Source organism: Acomys minous, assembly GCF_964271855.1.
Source record: "Acomys minous genome assembly, chromosome: 8".
Taxonomy (NCBI): domain Eukaryota; kingdom Metazoa; phylum Chordata; class Mammalia; order Rodentia; family Muridae; genus Acomys; species Acomys minous.
In genome coordinates this window covers 96,659,048-96,685,186 of record NC_140489.1, presented here as the reverse complement: position 1 = coordinate 96,685,186, position 26,139 = coordinate 96,659,048, and the positions used below count along the sequence as shown (strand labels likewise).

Sequence of the window (26,139 nt, the reverse complement as noted above, 5' to 3'; positions counted from 1 at the left end):
TCTCTGTGTAGCTCTGGCTGTCCTGGAACTAGCTCTGTAGACCCTGCTGGCTTTGACCTCAGAGATCCGCCTGCCTTTGCCCCCTGAGTGCTGGGATTAAAGGCATTCGCCACCAGAGCCTGCTCAAAATAAGTTTTGAAAAAGCTTTCCATGTCAGGAGCTAACGATCTTCATTTTAGAAATACTACATAGAATTCAAATGCAGGGCCACTCAGCTATTTCCCTTCAGTGCTGGGCATCAGGCATGCCTTTGAGGCACACAAGAGACACTAGGGAAGAGCCATGGCCTTGGGAAGTCTTCCTGGGCAAGAGAGCTGGTGCACTTTCAGCTTGGCAGATGCTGTCAGCCTTTGCAGAGACAGTCCGTTCCAGCTCAGGTGCCTGTGGCATGCAGCCCTGCAGTCAGGTGCTAAGCTTCCTACCCACACTCCATCAGCTGCCATCTCAACCAAGAGCATGCATTTCTCCCAGAGGGCAGCCACGTGTCTTTGTAGGAAGAACAAGAAAGTGACCCATAGGAGAATGGCTTTGTCCTTGGGAGAACTTAGGGATGAAAGCAAAATATTTAAGAACCCATGGTTAGAACACAAACCAAGGTGTCCTGGCATGAGGCCCCTCACCAGGAAGGCTAGAGGCTTCCTTTTGAGCCAGGCATTAACTTTCTAGTGAACAGGGCACCGAGTCTCCTGGCCCTCCTGTACAGGCAGGGACAATTAGTCACAGAACTATATATTGGTTGTAGGAGGTACCAGGAGGCATCACTCCTTAAATGTAAGGTGGGGGGGGGGGGCACAAAGGCTCTCATGGTACTGAGGGCAGGAAGGAAGCACAAGCCAGGGAAAGTTGTGGCTCTAAGAGCGGCAGGACCATCGGCTCCTTCCTCTGTGTATGTGCCTTTCTTGGGGTCACCCTGTAAGAGCCCTCTTCCTTGTCTGCCTCTAAACAGCCTCACTGATATGGACTAAATTTACTCAATTTGAAGGAAACATCAAACTGGCCATGTTTAAAACATGAAAACGCCCCCACCAGTCCCTCCCTGTTCCCTTTTTTTTTTTTCTTCCTTCCTATTTTGAGAGGACAGGAAGGTAAGATACCAATGTCTCCTATTTTTCCTCCATATATTGGGCTCAAAGCACTGAAGAACAGACTTGAGGCCCTGGAGCCACTCTGTAGGAGGGACATTAGGTCCTAAGCCTCCCTGAGCCTTGCCACTGAGCGCTCCTTACCAAGACCCGCCAAGGATCTGTAGCCTGTAGATAAACCTAGGATAGGTGAGACCCCCCCCCCCCAAAAGGGAGAGTTTCCCTATGAAACTCTGGGTGATGGGTAGCTGGCGTGTGTTGTGTGTGTGGGGGGGGGGTGAGTAAAGGAGGCTGCTGAGCTCCCAGCAGGTGGGCTCCGTAGTATAGACTCTACACTCGAGGTCAGATCCAGCTTCAGTCCAGGCTGACCAAGGTGGGCCTTGATCTCTGTCCAAGGAACAAGGATGAAGAAGATGCTGTCTTTGGCCTCTGCCTTTCAGGTGCAAAGGTCTTTGGCACCATCTACAGATTGCGGGCAAGACAGGGCTGGTTCTTCCCCTTTGCTCTCACTGCCGTTTGCCACACCCGCAGGCTCTCTGTGCATTTTTTTTTTTTTTTTTTTTTTTGGACTGGCGTGTTTGAAGGGTGTTGGAGACCGTGAGGTCCAAGCCCTAAAGAGAGAATCATTAAAGAGCAGGAACTCAACAGGAGCTTCCCTGATGGCTATGCCTGAGGTCACCTGAAAACAAAGAGGCCATTTATTGTTTTCTTTGGTCTTGGCCTAGGAAGACAGAGGGCTTTGTCTCTTAAGAAAGACAGCAAAAATTAAAAACAACAACAACAACAACAACAACAACAACAACAACAACAACAACAAAAAGCCAGCTCTTGCAGATAGTGCTGTTGTCTTTAAAGGCCCGGAGTTTCCAGAAATTTACGGGGAAGAACAAGTGCCTCAAGACTCCAGGGGCTCCGTCCTCAGCCGGTGGGAGGTAGGAACCATAATCTGTCCCTTAGTTTATATAAAGCATCCTCGCTGTGGGGCTCCGAGGTGCGCCTCAAAATCTTGCTCACCTGGAGGGCTCTAGGCGTGCTCTCCCAGAGGGCGCTGCAGCCTCAAGCTTGGAGAACCAACAATCGCCCTTCTCCAAGGCAGCGCCTCCGAGACTCGGGACCAGGCCCGGTGCACCTGGGTCTCCATCAAGCACGTATCAACGAAGATGCGATGCGGGAATCACAGATTGCCCGCACCAGTGCTCAGGGGAGGAAGGCGGGCTTCAGACCCGCTGGAGCAGAGAAGTTGGGTGGGCTTCGATCCAAGGAGGCGTGGAAGGGGGTGTGGCTGGATCCCCGGGGGTGGGGCGCTCCAAGGGGCGGGGCAGTCCAGAGGGCGGGGCCCGAAGGGTGGGGTTGGGGCTACCCAGGCCCGCTGAGCCGGGGGTGGGCGGCTAGTTTCTGCAACGGCAAAGAGCCTGTGGGTTTATTATAAGGCGGAGCTCGGCGGGAGAGGTGCGGGCTAGAGCAGACAGAGCCTGGCGCAGAAGAAGGAATCTGGCAGTCGGGAGCTGACTTCAGCCGGCGGAACCTGCAGCCGGGACAGCAGCGCGCTGGGCAGGCGCCCGGCATAGCAAAGCGCAGCGCAATCAGCACAGCCGGCCCGGAGCTCCGCGCAACCCGCAACTCCGACCGGTGCAGCCCGCCGAGCTCCCGCCGCCGGTCTGGGCAGCATGAGGCGCGCGGCGCTTTGGCTCTGGCTCTGCGCGCTGGCGCTGCGCCTGCAGCCTGCCCTCCCGGTGAGTGTGGCCCGGGGCAGGGTTGGAAGACGGCGGGAAGCTGGGACTCGCCACCCGCCGATGCCATATGCAGGCGGCGGCACGTGGAGGGGGAGGGGAGCGGCGACTTCTTCCCGCGCTGCCTGGCGGATCTAGGAATGGTGAGCCCTTAAACGAGGACTTGTCCCAATTCCTTCCACGGTCCGTGGATGCCATGTGGGTCTCACAGCTCGTGGTCCCGGAGTCCCTCAGAGTGGAACCTCCATTGGTTCCCCGCGCTCAATTAAGTAAAATGACTCCACATGGGTCTGAGTGCTCCGGCCTTCGGCGGCTCCGAGAGTCGCTCTCTCGGGTCGCCGCCTTGCTGGCCACCTCAGCGGCCTGGCCTCCGCCAGTGACCCTGCGGGATGCAGTGGCCATGGCCACAACGCCCTTTCCATAGTCCTAATTCAAACCAGACCGCAGGCTGCGCCCGCAGCGCCGCGGATCCGGAGCGCCCGGCCCTTTGCACCGGGACAAGTTTGGGCGCAGAGGAGCCGGCGCGGGAGCGGGAGGGGGCGGACATGCGGGTAGCTAGAAGCACAGAATCAGTGCTGTGCGTGGGACACAGGATGGTGGCGCGGGGTCCTTGGGTTTTTCTCTGGCTGTCCCAGGTGAGCCGGGCCGAGCTGGCAGAGGGAGATTTCGGGAAGTTGGCTTCACAACGCTAAAGACCCTAAGAACCCAACTTTGGGGTCGCTGAAGTTGTGCTGCCCTTCGGAGGGCCTCCTCCGCATGGCCCGCGCGGGGGACCCTCCCCGCGAGTGGACCCCGGTACGGCCCTTCCCCTCCCCCGACTCGGCTTTGTGCTGAAGCCGCGCGCAGGGAAGGCGGGTCCCTTGGCCCGCCCAGTAGGGCCGCGGGGAAAGAGGGACGAACGTGAAGCTGGGGACTGGTTAGGGGGAGGCCTCTGGGTAGGATGCAGCCATCCACCTTTGGCGGGGGTCGGTCTCTCTAGTGAGCGACTTGGCCGACAAAGAGCTGGTCGAGGGTCCCCAGAAAGTGCTCTCCCGCCCCAGCCCCCGTCCACTAGCCCGCCTTCCCCAACGGGGGCGCTTTGTTCTCGGCCCCTGTAACCCTTCCCTGGGAACCGCCCCGCAGCGCCAGCCCTTGACGTGGGCCGGGTCCTGGGCCGCCGCCAGGTGTCAGCGCTGCCCTCCGGGTGTCCACGCCCCTAGCCCCCGCACCCGATGTGGAGTCCCAGGGGTCCTTTCCACTGACCTACTTGGCCATCCCCTGGGAGGCAGAGGCGAGGTGCAGAGCCCTAGGCTTTATCCCTTCCGGAAGTGGCAGTCTCCCACCGCCACATCTGGTTCGCTTAACTTCGATAGTCCTGGCAAAGGCAGACACGTGCACAGGGAAGGCGAGCTGAGCGCTGGTAGCTACCCAGGTCGTGCACATAAAAAGTGGCACCTGGATACGTTTCCAGTCGCTGCTAATGGGCATTGTCTTTGCTGCTTCCCAGGTGCCTTGTGCTCTCCATCACTCTGGAGTCCCAAGAGAGGGCCTCCATTCTTGAATTGTCTATGAGTTGGGGTTCTGTGGGGTGCCGAATCAGGGTTCTCAGGGAGGGATAGGGTTTCCGAACTGAGTCTCCGGTGCACTCCTAGCTTTAAGGTCCAAAAAATTGCTCTTGAGCGTTGTGGTTTCTGTGGGACTCAGATTATGCCTGGAATCATAGTTACCACTGTGGAGAAGAAAGTGGAGCCACTTGGCATGCCTCCCTGACCCGCCTGGCATTACCTCCGGCTCCACTCACTCTTCAGGCCCCACGGGAGGCCTCACTGGGGCAGTAGACCCGAGGTTCTGCATTTCTTTCCAGACAAGACCTGGAGAGGTGGCTTTTCTGCTTTCTTTGGTGAGACAGATATCCCGGTGAGCTAGGCCCCTCGAGTACCCATTATTAACACTGAGAAGGCAATTGGAGGTAGCAAGGCTCTATGGACTGTGTTTCCTGGTATTTCCTGTGTGCCGGCTAAGGAGCAGGCACTACACCAGGAGGCCTTTGTGGCCTGGGAAGTTGGACCCTCTAAGGAGACACAAGGCCTAGGAAGCAGAATTGTCCCAATGGTAGGACCTATAGTCCTGGGAAGGCTTCCTGAAGGAAGAAGTTGGGCTGAGTTCCCAAGTCACTGTCTGAGCTTTGGGACCAGACTCCCACTTGGAAGCAAAGGTGTTCTTTTTGCTTATTCCTTTTTTTTTTTTTTTTTTAAATAAAGTTCGGTTTGTTTTCTCTCTTTCAGCAAAAATCCACGTTTGTTTAAAAGGGGGTGAGTAAGAGTGAGGGCATTTTCAGAGCTTCCTCGATTCCTGATGAATGGACACAGTTGGTGTTTGCTTAAAGTGGGAGCAGATACCCCACAAGTTGCCAGAGATCTGGTCCCCTTTTGAGGGCTCCCTAAGCTCCTGTGGGAAGCAGGTCAGCACACCCCTGGGGAGCAGTCAGCTAGGGAGTGACTATTGGGTGCCTGCCTTTGAATGGGCAAGGGGAGGTTGCTGAGATGGGAGGCTGCTAGGAACCTCTCCCCAGAGACTGAGACAGGTTTGTCTAAGGTGTCCCTCAGTGTGTGTGTCCTGCGCTCTTTTGTTTCTCCTATTTAGAGAAGAAAAAAAAAGTCACTCTGGAATAGTTATTTGCTTTTTCTTTCTTTCTTTCTTTCTTTCCTCTCCCTTTCCTTAATTATTTGGACTAGTAGAGACACTTCCCCTGAGGTCTGGCAAAGTGGGAGGGAGTGGGGGAGTCATGGGCCCGACTTTGGAGATGATGTCACTGCTGGCTTCAGCTCCCCTGGGAGGGTGGAGCTGGTTGTAGCCTACCTGTGACTCTTGATGGGCCCCAGTAAAATCTCATTAACACGCATTGGTGGGGAGACCGGCCTGGAAAGAATGATGGGAAAGCTTGGTTTTGGCAGTACTTTCTAAATGTCCTAGTCCCAATTCCTGTCCCTACCCTGAGTCTGGTGTTCCGCCTGCTCCCCCTAGAACTTTGGATTCTTGAAGTCCTTTGAGACTGTATCATCGTGGTAGCCAGACTTTTTTTTTTTAAGTGAGTTAAAAGTCTCCTCCTTACAAAGTATCCTTATTTTGATTTTTTATTTGTTTGTTTTTTTGTTTTTTGTTTTGAGACAGAGTCTCTGTATTATGTAGCAATGGCTGCCCTGGAACTCACTATGTAGACCAAGCTGGCCTTGAACTCACAGAGATCCATCTGCCTCTGATTTTAAGTGCTGGCTTTAAAGTTTTGTGTCACTATGTCCCGATTTTACAAAGTTAGATTTATTTTGAGCAGGATTCTGGGACCCTTATTTCCTTCCCATTATCCTCAACGATGAAATACTAGGTGTCTATAGTCCCTCCTGATAATGGGCCTTCCTCCCTGGGTGGTGCCTGGTCAAGCAGTCTCCTGGTTCTGGGTGTCTCTGAAGAGCCTGTGTCCCAGTGCCTGGCAGTTTGAATTCTGAACTCTTCCTTTTCAGTCTCTAGGAGCCAGAGTGACCCAGGTGTGCCTGGGCATAGCAGCTTTTCTGTTCAATTCCAATTTATTTTCTTTAGCAGCCTAAAAAACAAATCAGATTGGTTATAATTCTTGTTTTTTGTTTTTTTTTTTTTTAAAGAAAACAACAAAACAAAACAAAAATCAAAGGTCTCACCTTTGGGTAACTCTCAGGCTATGTGTGTTTGATGTCCTGTAGGGATCGCCGTTGAGACCACTGCAGTGTGCGGTTGTGGGGTTGGGAGGATGTAGAATGGACAACCCTACTGTCCTGGACCTAGAGAGATGAAGAGGCATTGGCCAGGCAAAGGACCTAGAGAATTCCCTCTGTGAAGAGATGCACACAATCCCAATAAGCACACATGCCCATGAGCCCCAGGTCTGCGGTCATTCTATCAGCACCAGCCACCTTCGATTAACAAGGTCAGGTCACTATACTGATGAGCAAAGGCCTTTGTTTTTTTTGTTTTGGGACAGATTCTCACTCTGTAGCCTAGCCTGGCCTTGAATTCTTAGCAACTCTCCTGCCTCGACTTCCAAATTGCTGAAATTACAGACATGAGCCACCATATGTGACTGGACTTTATCTTTGACTATGGCTCTTGGCTTTGGTCCATTCTCCATTTCTTCAGTGTACGTTTCAGTGCCCGTTCTACCTAAGCTAGCACCCATACTGTTTGACAGCTCAGTAACCATGGGATCAGGTAGAGCCCCAGAGCCCCGAGCTGAAGTTCAACTTTACCATTAATTTACTATGTAATTTCAAATGACTCGCTTATGTCCAAGTCTTGTCCTTATCTGTAGAACAGACATCACTGTACATAACCTGTTCTTTCTGCCCTCATTCTGTCATTGGCGTATTCATTTAATAAGAGATGGTGTGAAAGTGCTGGGTAATGGAAGTGCCGGGGGGCGGGGAGGAGTTAGCTGTTGATAATAGCTACAGTCACCTTTTATCGACTGCCTGTTACTGAGTGCTTGGTACTTTTCTTAGACTCCTCCTTAGTCTTTTCTCCTAAGTCTTTATGATAAATTAGATCATTGCCTCACTTTTTGAGTGAGGAAGAAAGAGCTTCCAGAGGCCAGCTTCTACACAGAGAAGAAAATGTCAGAAACAGGCCTTTTGGGGTATGTGTGTGTGTGCGCGCGTGTGTGCTTGCACGTGTATACTTGCTTCCATGCTCACATGTGCTTATGTATATATGTATGGTGTGCGTACACTGTAGATCTGGCAAATGTCTACAACCCCCAAGAACACTTCCACAAGGGTTCTGGGTGAACCCCGAGAGGCCCTGCCTGGTGTTTTGATTGCAGATCTTGCTTGGACATTCCTGGTTGTGAGCATTTTGCGTGGAGGGGGTGTTTGGCTGGGCTGTGGCCTACACTGTGCCTTTGGGCAAACTCTGAGGATTGGGCAACACCCCAGGCCTTGGCTGTGTGTACCTGATGATTGCTTGGGTCCAGGCAAGAGCTTTTCATAGAAAGCTGATCTCAGGAGATAGCAGTGGGGTCCTGCTGGTGGGCAGTGTGCACCTGGGGCTACACGAAGCTCACAAGCTGCTGGTTGCAGAGGAATCTGGCTTGGGCAGTGCCTTCTTGCCTTCCCCAGGCAGTGCCCAGCTTATGCTGTCTTTTATCTTGAGCTTGGGGCATACACTTAGAGATTTGATAGATGCCCACCTGGTAGGTGGGCATCGTGGCCGTAAGTGGGTAGCTTGGGACCCCAGACTCCTGGCTCCCATGTTGCGCCCCCCTATGGCTCTTTCCAGGGCCAGAGTGTGCTAGGGGAATGTTTTGGACATGAAATTATTTCAAGTCCCAAAGCACACAGAACATACTGTCTCCTAATTGCCTTTTTTATTTTTTTCATCCCCTTGTTTTGAAGGGTTGGGTTTGAAAATTCCTTAGTGTGTGAAGAGGAAAGAGATTGGAGCAGGAAGTCTGTAGAAAGTATTTTCATCTCCAGGGCCTTGTGCCTTGGAGCAGAGTCAGCATGGTGTCATATCCCTATTGGCTATTTCCTGAGAGACTGGGTTTTAGGAGGAGATGCACATTTTAGAACTTTCAGTTGAGTGTGACAGGGGTGCCCTGACAAGTGCCAGAAGTGCATGGGCATCTGTTTGTCTTTTACCATAAGCAGGTAGCTTCAGGTGCAGACTGTAGGCCCTAGGTCCCCTGAGTGAGAGCCTGAATTTAGTGCCATTTCAACTCCAGATGGACACTGGAGGCTCCTGCACAGCCCTCTGGGGTGGCTAGCTCTTCCGGTCTAGGATACTGCTGTCTGCTTCCCACCTTACTTCCCTTTGTCGAGGCTGGGGAAGTCCTGACAAGGGGTGGGTATTGGAGGAGGGGCATCCTGCCGCCTGGCATGTACTGTGTGTTTGGAGAGTTAGGAGGTCTGGTGAGGGCTGCAAGTGGAGGCAAGTTTAGCAGGACCCAGGGGAACTCAATAGGAAGACTGGACCATTGACAGGCGGGTGCGGTAGTGGCGGCAATGGTGGTGGTGATGGTACACTCGCTCTTCCTTTAGATTTGCCCAGGGATCTTTCCTGCTGACTCTGGGATTCAGGCTTCCAAAGGTGGCTCCACTCAGAGCCTTTCAAGGGTCTCCCCATCTCCTGGTGTTTATGGCTTCGTGGGCTGCTTAATTACATAGGGAGCCCTGGGGAAAGTTCTGCCCAGTGACTCACCTGAGGCCTGCAGCCGTGTGCACTTAGGCACACAGGCATGCTCAGGAGCCGTGGCCATGCTGGTTTCCAGCCTTCGTAGTGCTTGTGTTCTCGCTCGCCCTGTCAGGCTTCCTTTCAGTTCTGAGCAGTGGTAACATTTGGGAAACATGGTCACCTCTTGTTTGCAACTCCCTCCCTTTCTGGGTGCCTTCCCCTTAACTTCAGGTTTCATGCTCTTTGCTTAGGCTCATGCAGAAAGTATTCCTTCCTTGTCCTAGCTTTGTCCTTGACTCCTTGTGGCCCAGGTATGTAGTTGACCCTCTGGGCCTGTGAAATCTTCTCAAGGGCCTTCTTTTCTTTTCTTTTCTTTCTTTCTTTCTTTCTTTCTTTCTTTCTTTTTTTTTTTTTTTGAGGGAGAGAATTTCTGGACAGGATTTCTCTGTGTATCCTCGGCTGTCCTGGGACTCACTCTATAGACCAAGCTGGCCTCAAACTCACAGAGATCCACCTGCCTCTGCCTCCTTCCTGAGTGTTGGGATTAAAGATGTGTACCCCCGCTGGCCTGGCTAAGTGCCTCCATTTCTAAGAGTTGTGTGCTGGCAGAGAGACCTTGTCCTGGGATGGGTAAAGGTGATCCTGCCGGGCTTCCTGAGCTTCTTTTGCTCTGTCTTTATTCCTTCTGGGGACTCAGCAGCTCCAGGTGGCTCAGGATAGACCACTCAGGAGGTGGAGGTGAGGTAGGTTTTCAGAGCAGTGCCCTTGGCATTCATTGTGGGAACCAGGGTAGATGAGGCCTCTGGGCAAGGTCAGGCTGGGGGTGGAGGCCAGGTGATGTTCTCTGCACCCACACCCAGGCATCCTGGCACCCTCCCCAAGGTCCGCTCATCAGTACAAATGAAAGCTGTGCCGGGCAGGTTGGGGCAGTGGGCAAGTGGGCGTGTTTATCACTGTGCTCATCAGCTGAGTCATGATGCCAGGCCCCATGAGTCTTCCCGGGAGACTCACCCAATCCACCTTGACCCACTGGCGCCCACTGCATGAGGTGGGGCAGGGCAGTGCGACAAGACAGGCCTTGGGGGCTGAGAGGTAAAGGGGAGTTCATGACTTCAGGTGTTTATGACCTGTCCTGGCTGTGTCGTGGGACTTGTGGGTGTTTCTGCTGTCCCAGGGGAGAGTCTGCCTTAATGTACCAACCTGCCTAGAGCCACCTGCTGGGGTGCAGGAAATGCACCAAGGGAGAGTGCCTATCCACGGAGTAGGCCTACTAAGCTCTGGCTTAGGAGATACACTAACTGTGAAGGGCAGTCACCATCCAGCCCCTGCCTGTGTCTTCCCGGCCAGCTGGAGGGCTTTATCTCAGATTCTGCAAGACCATAGGAGCCAGTCAGGAGGCTGGACTGCAAAGTGCTCTTCTATGCTTACAGGCTTTCTGGGTATTGTAAGTGCTTGGAAAGGTCTTACAGGTGGAAGTATCAGAAAGTAGAAGAGGGCTGGGCACCACTGTCTCCTGGGCACCCCTATCTCCAAGGACGGTGAGAGAACGCTTCCAGTACAATGACAGGGAGGGTCTATCCACACTTGGGTCTATCCTAGCTCTTTCTATGGCCACAGAGGCCCTCTTCTGGCACACCATCTTTCTCTTGTCAGGGCAATAGCCTTGGCCTGATGCTTGGGTCTGCCCACCTATCACCATGGGCCTGGCCAGGTGAGAGGGGACCCAGGTCTGGCAGGCTGAGAACACAGGATGCGGATGTTAGACCGGGTGAGTGGATAGAGTGCGATCACCCCTCCCTAGGATAGGGGTTCTTGGGGGGACCTAGGGGAGCTAGTATCTGTCTGTGGCACCTAGCATGTGCTGGCCTTAGGATGCCGTACCAGTAGTGGCTAAGGATATCCCTGGGGCTTCACTGGTTAGGGACTTGACTGTGTTTGAGGAACAGAGAGTGACATTAACTCTGATACTCTTTGCAGCAGCTCTCGGCCTCCCTGCTGACCCAGAAACTTGCAGGCTTCAGAGGTCCCTTCTAAGAGAGTTCTAGGTGGATATGGGGGTCAAGTTTGGGCTTGTAGGGCCCCAGGCTGTAGAGTGTCTAAGGAGCCACCGAGACCGTTGTAGAGGTTGACGTCATCCCAGCTTCTCCCAGAGAAAGCCAAGGGGGTGTGGTGCAGTGTTAGGATCACAGCTCTCCCTGAATGGCATGCCGAGGAGGGACGGAGCCCTTGCTTCCGGCCTGTAGGCTCAAGTCTGTGGGTTGTGTGGTCTCTAGGTTCTGTCCTACCTCCCTATCCTTGCCCCAAAGGCATTCTGAAGGCCGTTCCACGTAGGCACAGTGTTCCTTCTGTTCCCTCATCCCCAGGAGGACACAGGCCCGGATTGTAGATTCCTAGAAATGATCCTGAGGGCTCCATTGGAGAATCTGAGACCAGGACAGGCTGAGTATACACTGGACTCACCAGCCAGCCACCTGTCTTTCCATAGAGGTCTGAATCTGCCTGCCTTTGGGAGTCCAAGCTAACTCCAATCTTCAGGGCTTGAGTAAGGGATTCCTAGCTTATTAGCCAGCTATTTCACCTTGCCTGATCTAAGCCCAGGTTGTGCTAGAGTGAAATATGGTGTAGAATCTGGCCTACCTGGACCACATCCTCGCTTTACCAGTTCCTATGTGATTTTTACACATGACTCTTTTCCCTCTACACCTCAGTTTCCTCAGCTGTGAAATGGGGTTCCTCATATCCTACCTAGAAGGCCTCTTGAAAAGATTAGTGAACTGGCTGGGGTTCTTTCTCTTCTTGCCTGGAGCAAGTCTACAGGGGTACTGAGCATGGCCTGCAGTGTGCAGCACTCCCAGTGGCTGCTCCTGAGCAGGAGGGTACGGACTAGTCATGATGTCACAGGGTCTGCAAACATGGCTTTTGTCCTTCCTCAGAAATCCAAGCCTTTCCTGGCAGACCAGACATGTCCACTGAGCCTGAGCTGTGTGGGCGGGGCTGGCAAATGGGGAGGAAGTCAGGGCAGACCAGACAACTACCGGGCACCTGGAGTGAGGGCTCAGGAGAACAGAGAGCTGTGGCCTGTGCCTGGAACTTCTCACTAACCCTGAGAGGGAGCAACTCTAAAAGGCTGGGCAAGGGTGCAAGGGGGGTGTGGGCCCCTGCCCTAAGCCCACCCAGTGCCTGTGTGGAGTGCGAGCTCTGGGCTGCATTGGGATGGTGACTGGGGTCTGGCAAAGCAAACCTGCCTGGCCTCTCTTCACTTTGATGGCTATGTGCCCTTAAACAAGTGACTGTCCCCTTTACCTCAATTTCTACATTTGCAAGATGGATACAGCTCTGAAAAGTGATTTTAAAGATAAGTTAGCTAATACAGGGAAAGTGCCCAGACTGGTACCTGGCACATTACTCAAGAAGTAGTGGCTGGGAAGGCTGGTTTCCTAAGGTCTAGATTTGCTTCTGTGTTTCATGTGCCCCTACGGGCCAGGGTTGAGTGCTTAGGTTCTCCCACCCACTGCTGGGCCTGCCCCCAAATTCCCTTCTAGCCACCTCTGTGTCAATTACAAAGGCTGTGGCGTTATGCAAGCCTGCAGTTTATTGAGGCTGTGAGAAGTCAGTGAAAGGGCCTAAGCTGTTTTGTTCCTGTGTGGGCTGAGAAAACTCCACCTTTTCAAATCCAGGCTCCTCCCAGAGAGTCCTACACCTCAGGCTAGCCTACCCTGCCACAGGACCACTCCCAGCATGCTCTGCCTCCTGTTTGCTTCCCAGTAGCCTCGGTGCCTTTTCAAGAAGAACAGGCATCTGGTAGCTCAAGGGGAAAGAGGAAATTTAGTGTGTGTCCTGGGTGTGGTGTTACTGTCACCTGCACTCTGACAGAGGTTAAGGAAATTTCCTCTTTGTATCTTCTAGTCTCTGTTTTATAATATTTTCCCATCAGTTGCAGCCCCTACCCGACTGTAGTGCCCCAGTTCCAGAATCAGCCCCTCCCCCATAGGAAGCTGGTTTATGCTGTCATGTGAATGACTAGTGTCCCTTAGCCCCTCCCACAGGCATTTTAATTTTCAAGAGGGTATTGCACAACTGCAGGGACATGAAGAAGAGATTTGATGGTTAGAGTTGGAGCTCTGTCCCCAACCTCCCAGCTGGGGCTCTGGCTGGTGCAGGTGTGTTGAAAGCTGCAGTTTCTTTGAAACTTGAAGATTCTTTATTTAGCCAGTTCAGGGGCAGAATGGCCATGGAAATTCTATGTGCCACAGGTGTTGGGCTCCCCCCCCAAACCCTGCTGAGTCTATAATCAGCTAGGTAGCAGTTTTTGGGGTGCTGGCAGACTAGGAGTTTACATCCCAGAAGCAAGAGTGGTGGGGTTCCTACACTGCTCCAGACAGGACTGTCAGACTCGTCAGCCATCTCTCTTCAAGTCCCTTGGCCCTGACCAGCAAGATGTACCCAAGGGAAACTGAGGCACTATGCTTCTCTTTAGGATAGCTTGGGGTCAGCGGTCAGCATGATAGGGGTGGGGTAGGGACAGTGTGGGAATGCCTGTCTAGCCCTTCCATCTACATGGGCTGCTACCCAGAGACACTTTGATTCTAGACATCTTCGGCAGCCACCTGGGCCATAATGCTCTTTGAAAGCGGAGAGAGATGACATTAAATCACGGGGCTCAGCGTCCCTGCCCTCCACCGACTGCCACTGTTGGATATCATGCTTATGATCTGCTGCCCTTTGCTTCGGCCACTGTGTCTGGTTGCCCCTTGATGGGGTGTCAGCCTGCCCCACCTCCCCGAGCCAGAGAACATGTGGTGTACAAAGCTGTAGGCTGGGCCCTGGGAGCCCTCTTGGCTTTCATTCTGTCGTATTCCTACAGAGTAGTAGCCCAAGTAAGGCTTGTTCCAAACCCGGTCCGAATTATAAGTCATCTTTTCACTATATCGGGTCTTCACATTTTCGCTTGGCACATCCAGCTGGTCAGGGCCAAAGGGCTTGAAGAGAGGTGGCTGGCAAGTCTCGGGCAATAGGTCCTGCCTGGCTCCCTCCAGGAGCAAGTGCCTAGTAAGAAGCTGGCTGGGCCTGGGCCAGGTGCCCTTGCTCCACACTACCTGAAATCTCACCCTGCCTGTCCTGGCTGGGTCCTCCTGACAGGTGGGAGCTGCAGAGGAACTGGTCTTCCAGTCCCACTCCACACCCAGCTCTCAGCTGAGCCTGCTCAGAGACTAGTCCTGGCATGTGGGTTGCAGGGCAGGTGCGAGCCCCTCAGGGAGGTGTGGGCATCAGGGTACTCAAGTGACACTGACTGACCGATTGGAGGGATGGTGGGAGCGGGTGGGGGGAGGGCCGGGTCTGGGAGACAGCACTGACCTTGGGTTGCCAACTGATGTTATTCTAAAGGGGAATGCTGACAAAAAAGGGGTCACTAGAGCCATACTTACCCCATGACACACAGGGACTGAGGAGCCAGTGTGGAGCCGCAACGGGGATTGCTGGGGCTGGAATGTGGATGATGTGTGTGCTCCCAGGGGATTCTGGGAAATTGTTCCTCCCAGTGGAAGTGCTGCTCGGGTTCTAGGCCTTGGAGGTGCTTTGGGGTCCTGTGCTCCTCAGCTAGGCAGCTAACTAACACTCCGCATTACCTGCCAGTCCTCCCCTTGGCCCCGCCCTGGGTTGGGTCCCTCATTCACTCCCTACTCCCTGCTGGGTCACCAGTCACCTTCTCTGCAGGTCCCAGCTTGCTCCTTGGTAGAGAGACAGAAAGCTGATAAATCGTGGTACCTGTCAGTGGGAAATGTGGGTGGTGACTGAAGGCACCAATGGGGGCCCTCCCTCCTGGAGGTGGCTCCAGGAGAGGGTTCCTGGGTCTTGAGGCCTCCCTGTAGTTTCTCAGTTCCCTGGGAGAGACATAAGGGGTTGGGTGCCACCACCCCAGCATGAAATCTCTGGTTTCCTGTCATCACACACTGTCCAGGCTGACCTGTGACAGCCATAAGGGAACTCAGGATTATCCAATCAGGCCCCTTCATTTCTCACCAGCGAGATGAGTACAGAGACACACAGGGAGCTGCCCAGACACCCAGCATAGGAATATTTGCACTTGATCTGGTACTGTCCCCCAGGGCCCCTTTGGAGAAGCTTTGGGTCAGTCCACCCTATTGTTACATGCTCCCAGCATTCCAGGGAGGACTAGAGGAAAAGATGACTGTGGGGAGGAGAGTGGTCAAGACCCCAGACTGTGGCACCAAGAAACCAGCTGAGGTCTACCAGGATAGGAGTAGGTTTTAGCGCCTGGAGACACACAGGGACCTTGTAACACAGCCACCCCTGCCTCTGGGGCCCCCTGGGATAGCTCAGTATTGTCACTGTCCTCCTGATGGCTGTAAGGTTACACTGTGGGGCAGCTAGTGTGAAGAAGGTGCTGCTGGGCTGGGAAGCCAACTACTTGGGGAAATAAGGTTGTACCTGGTGAACCCTGGCGGGAAGGAGGTTCTTGCTTCTCTTGGTGGGTTTAAGGGCCTTTGGAAGACTGGATGTTGCCCTCAGCTCCTTGGTGAGGCAGACCCTCCTGCTACCATGGTGTTTGTCTGCTAAGAGTGAAGGCATCAAAGTAAGGACTATCTAAGAGCCTTCCCAGGTCGCTTTGCTCCTGGCTGCCTTACAGAGCTCCTGTGCTACCCGGTGCTTTGTCTTTGAACACAGGATTCAGTTAGGGAATTGAATTCTTGCCTTCCCCAACTCCTGGCCACGGCCCCTCTGAGTGGAACCTTTCCTCATCAGGTGGCTGCTTTCAGAGTTTAGCTTCTGAGGAGGGAGGGCCATTTGACCTTGTGACAGTTCTTGGGGGGGTCCCTGGGTGTAGGTGGGAGTTTGGGTGCTATTCTCAGGCCACGTGTCTGGTTGTACAGAGGGAGGTGTGAAACCAAGAGTTAGTTCTGTAGCTCAGTACCCCAGAGTTGTGGATTCTAGGAAGGAGAGGAATAGCCCATAGCTCTTACATCCACAGGTCTGACCAAGACACTGGACTTGGGGGGGCGGGTAGATCTCTTGCATACTGTGTACCTGTGTGAATCGCCCTGGGGTGTTTATCCTGCTATGACTGTGGGGTGGGGGGCATGTATCCCTGCACTACCCAGTGTAGCATGTTGAGTGGACTGAGACCATATGACAAGTGTGGCGGTTCCCCTGATTAGCTGGGATCGAGGCTGCTTGGGAACAGCTGTGACCCAGCTCCTTGGATAACAGCAGGTCTTTGTCACTGGATGTTGTGACTAATGGGACTTGTTGATTCAATGACTTGGCTCCCACCCATAGAAGCTTTGGGGGTGGTGGTGGAGGATTCTGTTATGGCACCAGGCAGCCGCAGACAAGCTGTAGTTCTGTCCCTCTCTCCCACTCGTAGAAGTGACATCCCATCACTGCCCAATTAGTGACTTCTGAATTGTCTTATCCTCTACTGGAGTTCTTTATAGCCCAGCCTGTGAGGTTTCTCCTTCCTGAAGCCCCTGGAGTGGGGCGCTAGACATTGCTGGAGTTCTGTTAGGGTCATGACAAGCCTATTTCTTAGCTTGTCTATACCTTCAAGTCCCCAGGCGATGAGTCCAGATTTTTGCAGTTAAGGGATCCATTTAATATCAAAATTCTGTGATCTTAAAATTTTCTCTTTTATTATACATTATTTTGTGTACGTGTGTGTGTGTGTGTGTGTGTGTGTGTGTGTGTGTGTGTGTGTGTGTGTACGTGTGTGTGTACATGACAACTCGGCGAAGTCTATTTCCTCCTGCCATGTGTGTCCTTTGGACTGAACTCGGGGCATCAGGCTTGGAGGTGTATGCTTTATCCTCAAAATTCAAAGTATACAGTCCTGCGGAGTCAGGGCTGTGTGATTTGGGTGTCACTGAAGTTGCACAGCAGGTGACACAGCCGTGTCTCAGGATGCTGATTGGAAGCTGTAGGATTTTGTACCCCAGTGGCTGTAGATGGGCATTCTCTCTAAAACGCCTGTAACCTCTGAACCTCTTAGAGCCGTCACCTGGTACCATGATTTGTGACACAGCCCAGGTGTCTTCATGCTCAGGATAACATGACAAAGTGCTGGAATATAGACCACCCCTCAGTCCCAGGCAGCCCGGACACAGGGTTCCATCAGGTTGCAGTGCCTGCCACAGAGGGTGGCCTTCCTTCCAGTCAGTGTGGGTGTGGGAGCTGGCAGGAAGTGGCTCCAGGCTGCCTCTCAGCATCCCAGGCAGCCCTCTGCCCACAGCTCCAAACACGTCCTTCAGCAATGGCTTGCAGCTGGAGGTGAACTCCCTCCCATACCCTGCCCTGACCCATACCGTTCCTTCTGTACCATCCAAGTGTGTGGTACCAGGTGGTACCCACCTGGGCTGCTAGGCACACATCTTGCTTCCTGGTGCTACAGCCATGGAAAGAAGCTGAAGCCATTTTGCTTGAAACAGATGGGCTCAGCCTGAGGTGGTGGTCCTTGGGCCTGGGGAGTGGAGAAGAAAAGATGTGCTTCAGTGTGGGGACACTTGTTGGCTGATGGCCTTGGGTAGGTACTTTCACCCTGGAAAGTACTGTTCCTCACCCATCAGAGATGCTAATCAACAGCAGGATCTGAGGAGCTGTTGGGGAGGTGTAGGAAACAGCATGAGTGGTGAAAATGATCTCCATCCCTAGGGAAGGCTGAGGCCTTTGCCTCCTTTCTCCTGGACTGGACCCCTGCCTTTGGCCCTGTCTCTCCAGGGTCCTTACTATATAGGCCCAGGGGATGCCTGAAGGACATGTGTTGACTAGTCTTTTCTTCCGCTCTGGGTCCACACTCCATGTATCTGCCTCCATGATCCTTCCAAGTAGCCAAACCTCTAACTCTGGGTTTTCAAGTCAGCCAGCTTCCAGGCTCTGCTCCGGTAAGTGGGAGCTGAGTGGCTCTGGGCTTAATAGCACAGACCGTGAAAATTTTTCTTACCGTGAGGTTTCTTCTATATTCTTTTAAAAGTGTGTATGTGTGAGTGTGTGTGTGTGTGTGTGTGTGTTCCTGTATCCGTGTTGTGTACATGTATCCCAACAGGCATGTGGAGGAAGTCAGTCAGCTAGGACCTGGGAAGGTTCTGGAACAGACTCATTCTTTCTCCCAGATCTCTCTGGAACTGAAGACTTCTTTCCCTCCCGTGTGTGTGTGTGTGTGTGTGTGTGTGTGTGTGTGATACTATCAGAAAGGTCCCAGCTGACAGTGAGGGTAGGGCAGTCAGGGAGCTGCTTCTCTTCCTTTAGCAGAGGCTGGAGGCTTAGGGTGTAGGAGGGGGTTGCCTCTCCCCCCACATCCCCGCCCTGGGCCTGGTCTGCTGGTTTCTGTGGAGGTTTGCTGTAGAAGCTTGTTGTGTAAACAAGATCACAGTGGGATAAGCTGAGCAAAGCCGGGTGAACAAACTGCTTCTCTGTGAAGACCTAACCTTATCTAGCTCTTAGAGAAGCCCTCCCTTTTGGGAAATTGCTGGCTTTTGGGACTTCTCTATGGAGGAGAGATGTTAGCTACCCTGTGTTTGCCTGGGTTCCTTTCTCAGCCTTAGCTACCTCATGTTGAACAAAGTCTGCATCCCTGACATGTGGTTCGGGCTGGTCTAGTTGGATCTGGGACCTCTACACCATCTTGAGCTTTCCCTCCCGGAGAGGGAGTCAGTGGGCTAGGAAAGGGTGGAGGTTGGGACCCAGAATGGGGAGGAAACTATGATTTGGGGGGCTTTTCTCCATCCCTGAGGGTGGCAGCCACAAGGAAGGCTACCACAGGAATCTGGGGTATCCCCTGGGGCAGTGTGTACAGGATGTGGCCTGGTGTATGGTAAGGGGATGGGGTCTAACTGTTCCCGTGCGTGGGCCACAGTGAACGTTGAGTGTCTACTGCAACACTTCTCAACCTGTGGGTCTCCACCCCTTTTGGGCTACATATTAGATATTTACGTTACAATTCACAACAGTGGCAAACAAAGTTGGTTATGAAACAGTAAGAAATACTTTTATGGTTGGGGGTCACCACAGCATGAGGAACTGTATTAAAGTGTCACAGCATTAGGAAGGTTGAGAACATACTCATTACTGGGTCTGGGCCATGATGGGGCTATAACTGCTCTCTGGAGCTGAGCTCCAGGGAACTAACTGTCCTTGAAGATGGGCCTGTCTAGGCTCAAAACCTTTGTCCCAGGGGAGAAGAGTTTGCTATTGCTTTGTACTTCTAAAGGAAGTTCACAGTTACTTCTGGCATTGCGGCTTCTGCATGTGCCCTGTAACAGGGAGTGCTTACACGGCAGCAGTTTCCTCTCGTGGGTCTTGTGCCTGACTCTCCCTGCTCTGCTCCACTGACGAGTGAGGCCAGTAGGGCTGTGTCTCAGTCCTGCCAGGCTTCCTGGGCCAAGGTCACCCTGTTTCCTTGGTGCTCAGCCTCGGCTGGGCCACTCTGATGGTTTGTAGAGGCTGCCGGTGAGCTGGCCCCCTCCTGCTATTCTGTTGAAATTCCATCTTAATTGTATCCTCCCCCCCCCCCCCCCAGTGAATCCCAGAGTCGTTCGTCACAAGTTGAGGCTCTCACTCGTTACTTAGAACAGTAGGCATGGACACTTGTTACCTGCCATGCTGTATTTATTTATTTTTACTTGCACAGGAAGTTTTGTGACTGTTTTGTAGTGTAGATATTAGTGCTGGCACCATTTGACAGGTGGGGAAACTGAGGCTGTAAGAGTTGTAGTGACATCCCTAAGGGCATTTGGTTGGTAAATGACAGAGGTCAGGAGGCCTCTGGATCCCTTAGCTGAACCATGTAGTTCTTTTTCTGTCTTGTTGAGATAAAAATCTGTCTCTCCATACCCCTGGATGGCCCAGAACTCATATAAAGATGAGGCTGACCTCAAATTTGCTGCAATCTTCTACGTCCGCCTCCTAAATGTTAGGATTGTAGGCATGCGCCACTCCTCCTAGCTGTTATGCTTTTGTTTTGTTTTTGTTTTTTTAATTCATTCTTTGTTCTGGTCTGTGCTGGGGCCTTGTAAGATGGTCTGTACTGAACTGTGTTATTTGGGCTGCTCTTATTGCTGAGCGGGGCTCCCATATCTCCCCTCCCCCCCACCGGCTTACCTGGGTCATCCTACACTTGCTGTCCTGAAACCAGTGCTGGGGGGGGGCAGCCATGGGCCAGACTCTCTGCCCCCTTCCCGAGCCTGCCTAACTGGGGGTGGTGCTCCACTCCTGCCCAAGTCCTGTGGGGACTGTATTTGCCCTCCACCACCTGCAGCCCCTTTGGAGCTGGAGCAGGCAAGGCGGGCCACATTCCTGCAGCTGCTGTTGCCAAGGAGAACCCATCCCAGGCCTACCGGCCATTCACTGGAGCCTCCTTAGTGCAGACGCCTTTTCGAATTAGCTTCCACTATCCCCAGCCCAAAGGGCGCCCTGTTTCTTTCTTCACTAAGAAGGCCAGGATACGGTCCTTCCTGTGGCTGAGAAAAACGGTCCTTGTGACAAGGCCCGAGACCACCCTGTGTGGGCAGAGCTGCTTCAACACAGATAGCTCAGCCATGCCAGGCCTTGCCCTGCTTCTCACACTTGAGGCTTCTGTTCCTGTACCCCAGTGTCTAGCTCAGCTGGACACTGATTTTCTAAGTACAGATTATTTGGGGGAAAGGTGCAAAAGCTCCCCACTGATGGCCCCAAAGCCTGATTCTCGGGGTAGTGTCAATTGATGGCTTTAAGAGGGATCACAGCTTCTGTTCCCAGGTTGGGCTTCCTGACCAGACAGAGCACCCTGGGGGTAGGACCATGCCCCATCATCTCCACCTGGCACCAGGCAGTGCTGTTACAACGCTGGGGATAGGAGGAGGAGCAGGGTCTTCTCCGAATTAGGAGCCACGTGCAATGCTTTTCTACAGTGGCACCTGGGATGGTTGGCTGAGCTCGTTCAGCTGCTAAGAGAGGAACCCAGGGATGCTGCGCATCGGCCAAGCCTCATCTCACACCCGCTTCTGATCTTTTCACAGCAAATCGTGCCCGTAAATGTGCCTCCTGAAGACCAGGATGGCTCCGGGGATGACTCTGACAACTTCTCTGGCTCAGGCACAGGTAAGGCTGACCCAGAGCCCTGAGATGGCCACAGCTCATGGTCGGAGTGGTGAGCGGGCCATCACCTAGCTTTTAGTGAGCCCCCTTCCTCCCCCATCCTGTTCTCAGCCAGTGGAGTCAGGGCCAGTACCAGAGGGAAGAATGGTATCCAGATCAAACCATTGGCTTGAGGGAAACCCTCCCAGAAGCAAAGCGAAGTGGCTCCAAGAGGCCATGGGCAGCCGCGAGAGCCAACCCTTGGAGAAGGAGCCTGACTCCACCAGGCCTTGATATTTCCATCTGTGAGATGGGGGAGTACTTTGACCCAGAGACTGTTGGGAGCTGCAGGTAGCACAGTGGAGCCCACTGGCTATAGATTTACCCTCACCTCCTTCCCTAGATACCGGTTCTCTGGGGAAGAGAAGTCCCTGAGGTACAGCTAGCCTCTCAGCTAGCCTGAGGTCTCCCAGCAGAAGGGGGAGCCTGGAAGGGAAGTAGCAGTGGGAAGAAGATGAAAGCAGAGGGCTGGGAGCTAGGGATAAGATACAGATACGTGTTCTCCGGAGCCTGAGCCTTTGGGGAAGAGGGTAGAATGGATGTGGGTTCGGGGCTAGGGTCCTCCCAGACTCCTGAGGTCGTTCTCACAGTTCAGCGAGCAGGCTGCTCCCAGGCAGGCGAAGCTGCAAAGGGCATCTTTTCTGGCCTACTTTTCAACATGAGTTCAGCCTTGGCTAGGTCACCGTGGGGGGGCCCAGGCTACAGCCTCCTTACAGCATGAATGCGTCAGGCTTGACACCTGGAGATCTCCCCTGCCCTGACCCCCTCCTCCCCCCAACTTCTGACCCTACAGGTTCTCTGCCAGATATCGCTTTGTCGCGGCAGACATCTTCCACTTGGAAGGATGTGTGGCTCCTGACAACCATGCCCACAGCTCCAGAGCCCACCGCCAGGGATGCGGAGGCCGCTTTCACCTCCGTCCTTCCAGCGGGAGGTGGAGAGAAGCCGGAGGAGGAAGAGCCAGTGCTCGTTGCAGAAACGGAGACTGGCTTCACCTCTCAGGAAAAGGAAAAAGAGGCCACCACCAGGCCCAGGGAGACCACACAGCTCCCCATCACCCAGCGGGTTTCAACAGCCAGAGCTGCCACAACTCAGGCACCTGTCACATCTTCTCCCGACGGGGATGTGCAACCTGGCCTCCGTGAGACCTTGGCTCCCACAGCACCTGGCCAACCTGACCATCAGCCTCCAAGTGTAGAGGATGGAGGTACTTCTGTCATCAAAGAGGTTGCTGAAGATGGAGCTACCAATCAGCTTCCCGCAGGGGAGGGCTCTGGGGAGCAGGTGAGTTGGCTTTGTATTTCCTGAGTGGCCACTAGTGCCTGGCACCTAGCCACCTGATGTCTTTTGTCCTGTACAACACATTGTAGTCCTCACTACAATGATGGGGTAACAGAGTTCCACCTTCCACATGCCTTAAACAGACTGATTATAAGATCAGTAGGAGACTCCTTAGACATTATTTAAGAGCTAGTGACCTAAACTTATACCAGGGTGAATTTTCTGTCTGAGGCCTTCATGGGAATTTTTGTGTGTATGTGTGGCATTTGTGCCTTGGCCAGCCAGGGTCTCAAGTGTGATTGCCTTCCATGACAGATGCCAGCTTAGGGTGGGTGTGTCCGACGCGGCGTGGCAGGGGAACCCCCAGAAGTATATGGCAATGCTACAGGTTGCTGTTAGGTTAATGACTCCAGCCTGATCTGATCCCAACCTGCTTTTCTGTAGGACTTTACCTTTGAAACATCTGGGGAGAACACAGCTGTGGAGCCAGGTCTGCGGAATCAGCCCCCAGTGGATGAAGGAGCCACAGGCGCTTCTCAGGGTCTCCTGGACAGGAAGGAAGTACTAGGAGGTAAGTCTTCTTTCAAGTAAGTAGGAGGAGAAAGGCTGTGACTCTGAAGTAGCCTGTGGGGGGCAGGGCAGGGGGGGCAGCCATCTTTAGCCACGGGGTGGGGAAGGAATTAAGGATGGCTGCCCCACCCAGGCCACTTCCTACACTGTCCATCAGGGGAGAGACTGCCGATCTGAGCCACCTTCTCCTTCTGTCCACTCCCTAGGTGTCATTGCTGGAGGCCTGGTGGGGCTCATCTTTGCTGTGTGCCTGGTGGCTTTCATGCTGTACCGGATGAAGAAGAAGGACGAAGGCAGCTACTCCTTGGAGGAACCCAAACAAGCCAATGGCGGTGCCTACCAGAAACCCACCAAGCAGGAGGAGTTCTACGCCTGATGGGGGACTGGTTCTCCCCCCAACCCCTGCCACTCACTAGGCTCCCACTTGCCTCTTCTGTGAAAAACTTCAGGCCCTGGCCTCCCCACCGCTGTGCCGTCTCCTCAGTACCCAGACCCTTCCAGTTGTTCCTGCCCGAGTGGTCCCAGGGTGTGCTGGGAAATTCAGTCTTCTACTTTGACTTCTGCCTAGAAGCTTGGGCGCAAAGGGTTTCTTGCATCTGGTCTTTCTACCACAGCCACACCTGATGTCCACTCTTCTGACTTGGTTTCTCCAAATGCTCTGGACAGAAAGGGACCCAACTGCTCTGGACCTAGATGGCCTGTCGTGGCTGGAGGATCCTGGGGACAGGAGAGAGGCTTCGGCTGACATGCCATAGCACTTACCCGTAGAGACCACTAGGGTTGGCCGTGCTGTGGTGGGCGATGGAGTCCAGGGCTCTTTGGAATTCACTTCTCATTGTGGGGAGGTCTACTTTAGATATCAACTTGTTTTTGCACATGTTTCCTCTAATTTCTCTGTTCAGGGCCCCAGTAGACCTTACTTCTGAGGTAAGGCAAGTCAGTTGACTGGTGTCGCTCACCTCGCTTCCCTCTCCTCGCTCGGGAGACAGCATCGGGGTTAATAATAAGACTTCTTGTTTTTGTTTTTGTTTTTAACCTAGAAGAACCAAATCCGGACGCCAAAACGTAGGCTTAGTTTGTGTGTTGTCTCTGAGTTTGTCGCTCATGCGTGCAACAGGGTATGGACTATCTGTATGATGCTCCATTTTTGGTGGCCCACAAGTGGGCTGGCTAGTCCAGGATGCCATGGGGTAGCCACCTCTTGACCAGTCATGCCTGTGTGCATGGACTCACAGCCTGGGCCACCTGTGGCATTGGAAGAGCCTGTGTGAGAACCTGACTCGTAGGTCAGAGTCTGGGGATGGAGGGGAGATGACTGTAGAGTTGGGGGGGAAGGGTTGGCCCCACCTTGGGTGCCATCTCTGGTCACCCTTTTCTCCTGGAAGTTGACAAGACACATCTTGAGTATGGCTGGCACTGGCTCCTCCATCAAGAAGCAAGTTCACCTTCAGCTCCTGCGGCCCTGTCCCAAGCTGGAGTCAGAAATATTTCCCAAAGAGTGAGAGTCTTTTGCTTTTGGCAAAACGCTACTTAATCCAATGGGTTCTGTACAGTAGATTTTTGCAGATGTAATAAACTTAATATAAAGGAGTCCTATGAACTCTACTGGCTTTGCTTCTTCTCTGGGCTGGTAATAAAGACATAGGCAGCCATTGCCCAAACCCTGGTAGCTCAGGGAAGCTTGACTCAAGGTTGTGTGCCTCCAGTTCTCTGAGGGGTAGGATCCTGGGCCCTGGATTCCTCTGATTCCTTTGTGGGGTTTTTTTGTTGTTCTGAACCCGATGTCTGCTCTCCTAAGTGGTTTAAGTAGCCATGACTCTTAGCACATCCTTACCTGGGGTCACTAGAGTCATGCTGCTGTTGCAGAGCAGATACCTGGAGCAGCCTTCACCCTCTTGTTCACTGGGACACTTCTGAGGACTCCTTGCTTATTCAGCTCAACGATGTTCCAGCTGCTGGTTAGGCTGCTTGGTGGCTCAGCTTAGACAAAAGACCTGTGCCCTGTGTTTCATCTCAGAACTGGTTGCCAGAACACATGGCTGGCTATGATGTGGGGTAGAGGTGGGGTGGGGTGGGGTCAGATCGGAGACAGCACTCAGCTGAGGGCTTATGAGACTGCCCAAGCCTCAGGCTGGGCCCATCCATGTAATTGCAATAAACGGTACGTGTCCATTCGGACAGCAGACACTTTGGTCGTCCTTGTGGAGTCTCTTCTTGGTCTGGTCATGTCCTATTTTGTCTGGTGTTTTGGAATGGGAGGCTAACTGGCCTGTGTCCTGGCTTGGTACCACATAACAACAATCTCTGGTATCGTTGCCCAGACCCCACGGCAGGACTCCCAGCTTTGCACGTGTGCCTTCTAGATGGTTCCTTTCCCTGAGGTCATATGGGCTCTGCTGACTTGGCGGGATTTCAGAGTTGACTTCTGTTCTGTTTGCTTGTTGTTTAATCCTCAAGAACTCACTAGCAAGCAAACAACCTCATGTGTCAGAGCTACACGTATGGTCTGCATATTGGGGGGGGGGGGAAGTGACAGCAAAAGATTAGCAAGTTAAAAAAAGCAGCAAGTACCAAAGAGCCTCCCCAGATTAAGAGGCTGCTAGGTGTCTCCCTTCAGTTTCATTTGACCCTGGGTTCAGGCAAGCCCTGGCACCTGACATGTCCTTGGTGGTACAGAGCGGGAGGACCACTGTGCCTGTGGACACAGCAGTGTCTGGAGGTTCCAGCCTACTTAGCAGGTAACACTCTCTTCCCGTTCTTTATCCTCTAAAAGCAGTATTATTAGTTGCTGGGCCTGGTGACACATATGCCTGTAATCCCAACAACTTGAAAGGCTCAGGCAGGAAGCTTGACATTTTAAGGTCAACCTGAGTCGAAGAATGAGTTCAAGGTCAGCCTGGGCAACTTACAGAGACCCTGTCTCAAAAAGCAAAAAGAGGGGCCAGCAGCCAAGTGGTGGTGGTGCACGCCTTTAACTCCAGCACTCTAGAGGCAGAGGCAAGAGGATCTCTGAGTTCGAGGTCAGCCTGGTCTATAGAGTGAGTTCCAGGATAGCCAGGGTTACACAGAGAAACCCTGTCTCAAAACTAAAACAATGAAAAGGGGCCAGCAAGATGGCTCAGTAAGTAAAAAGGCACTTGCCATCAACTCTGACAACCCGAGTTCGATCCTAG

General features: G+C 53.2%; 1 protein-coding gene across 1 annotated transcript; it reads left to right on the top strand.

The window, feature by feature from the left end:
• The first annotated feature begins 2,437 nt into the window (after positions 1-2,437).
• On the top strand, positions 2,438-25,153 carry SDC1 (syndecan 1). The gene is made up of 5 exons (XM_084791518.1): positions 2,438-2,815; positions 20,998-21,079; positions 21,909-22,399; positions 22,841-22,967; positions 23,173-25,153. Exons 1-5 carry the CDS (start codon positions 2,750-2,752, stop codon positions 23,340-23,342), a joined length of 936 nt encoding a protein of 311 aa, XP_084647644.1. The 5' UTR covers positions 2,438-2,749; the 3' UTR covers positions 23,343-25,153.
• Positions 25,154-26,139: the final 986 nt, after the last annotated feature.

What these genes read in the sequence shown, in the direction of transcription:
- SDC1 (XM_084791518.1), top strand. Translation starts at nt 2,750, where the DNA reads ATGAGGCGCGCGGCGCTTTGGCTCTGGCTCTGCGCGCTGGCGCTGCGC. An exon ending in CTTCTCTGGCTCAGGCACAG is followed by an intron (nt 21,080 to 21,908) that starts GTAAGGCTGACC and finishes CTGACCCTACAG; the next exon opens with GTTCTCTGCCAGATATCGCT. An exon ending in GGGAGGGCTCTGGGGAGCAG is followed by an intron (nt 22,400 to 22,840) that starts GTGAGTTGGCTT and finishes GCTTTTCTGTAG; the next exon opens with GACTTTACCTTTGAAACATC.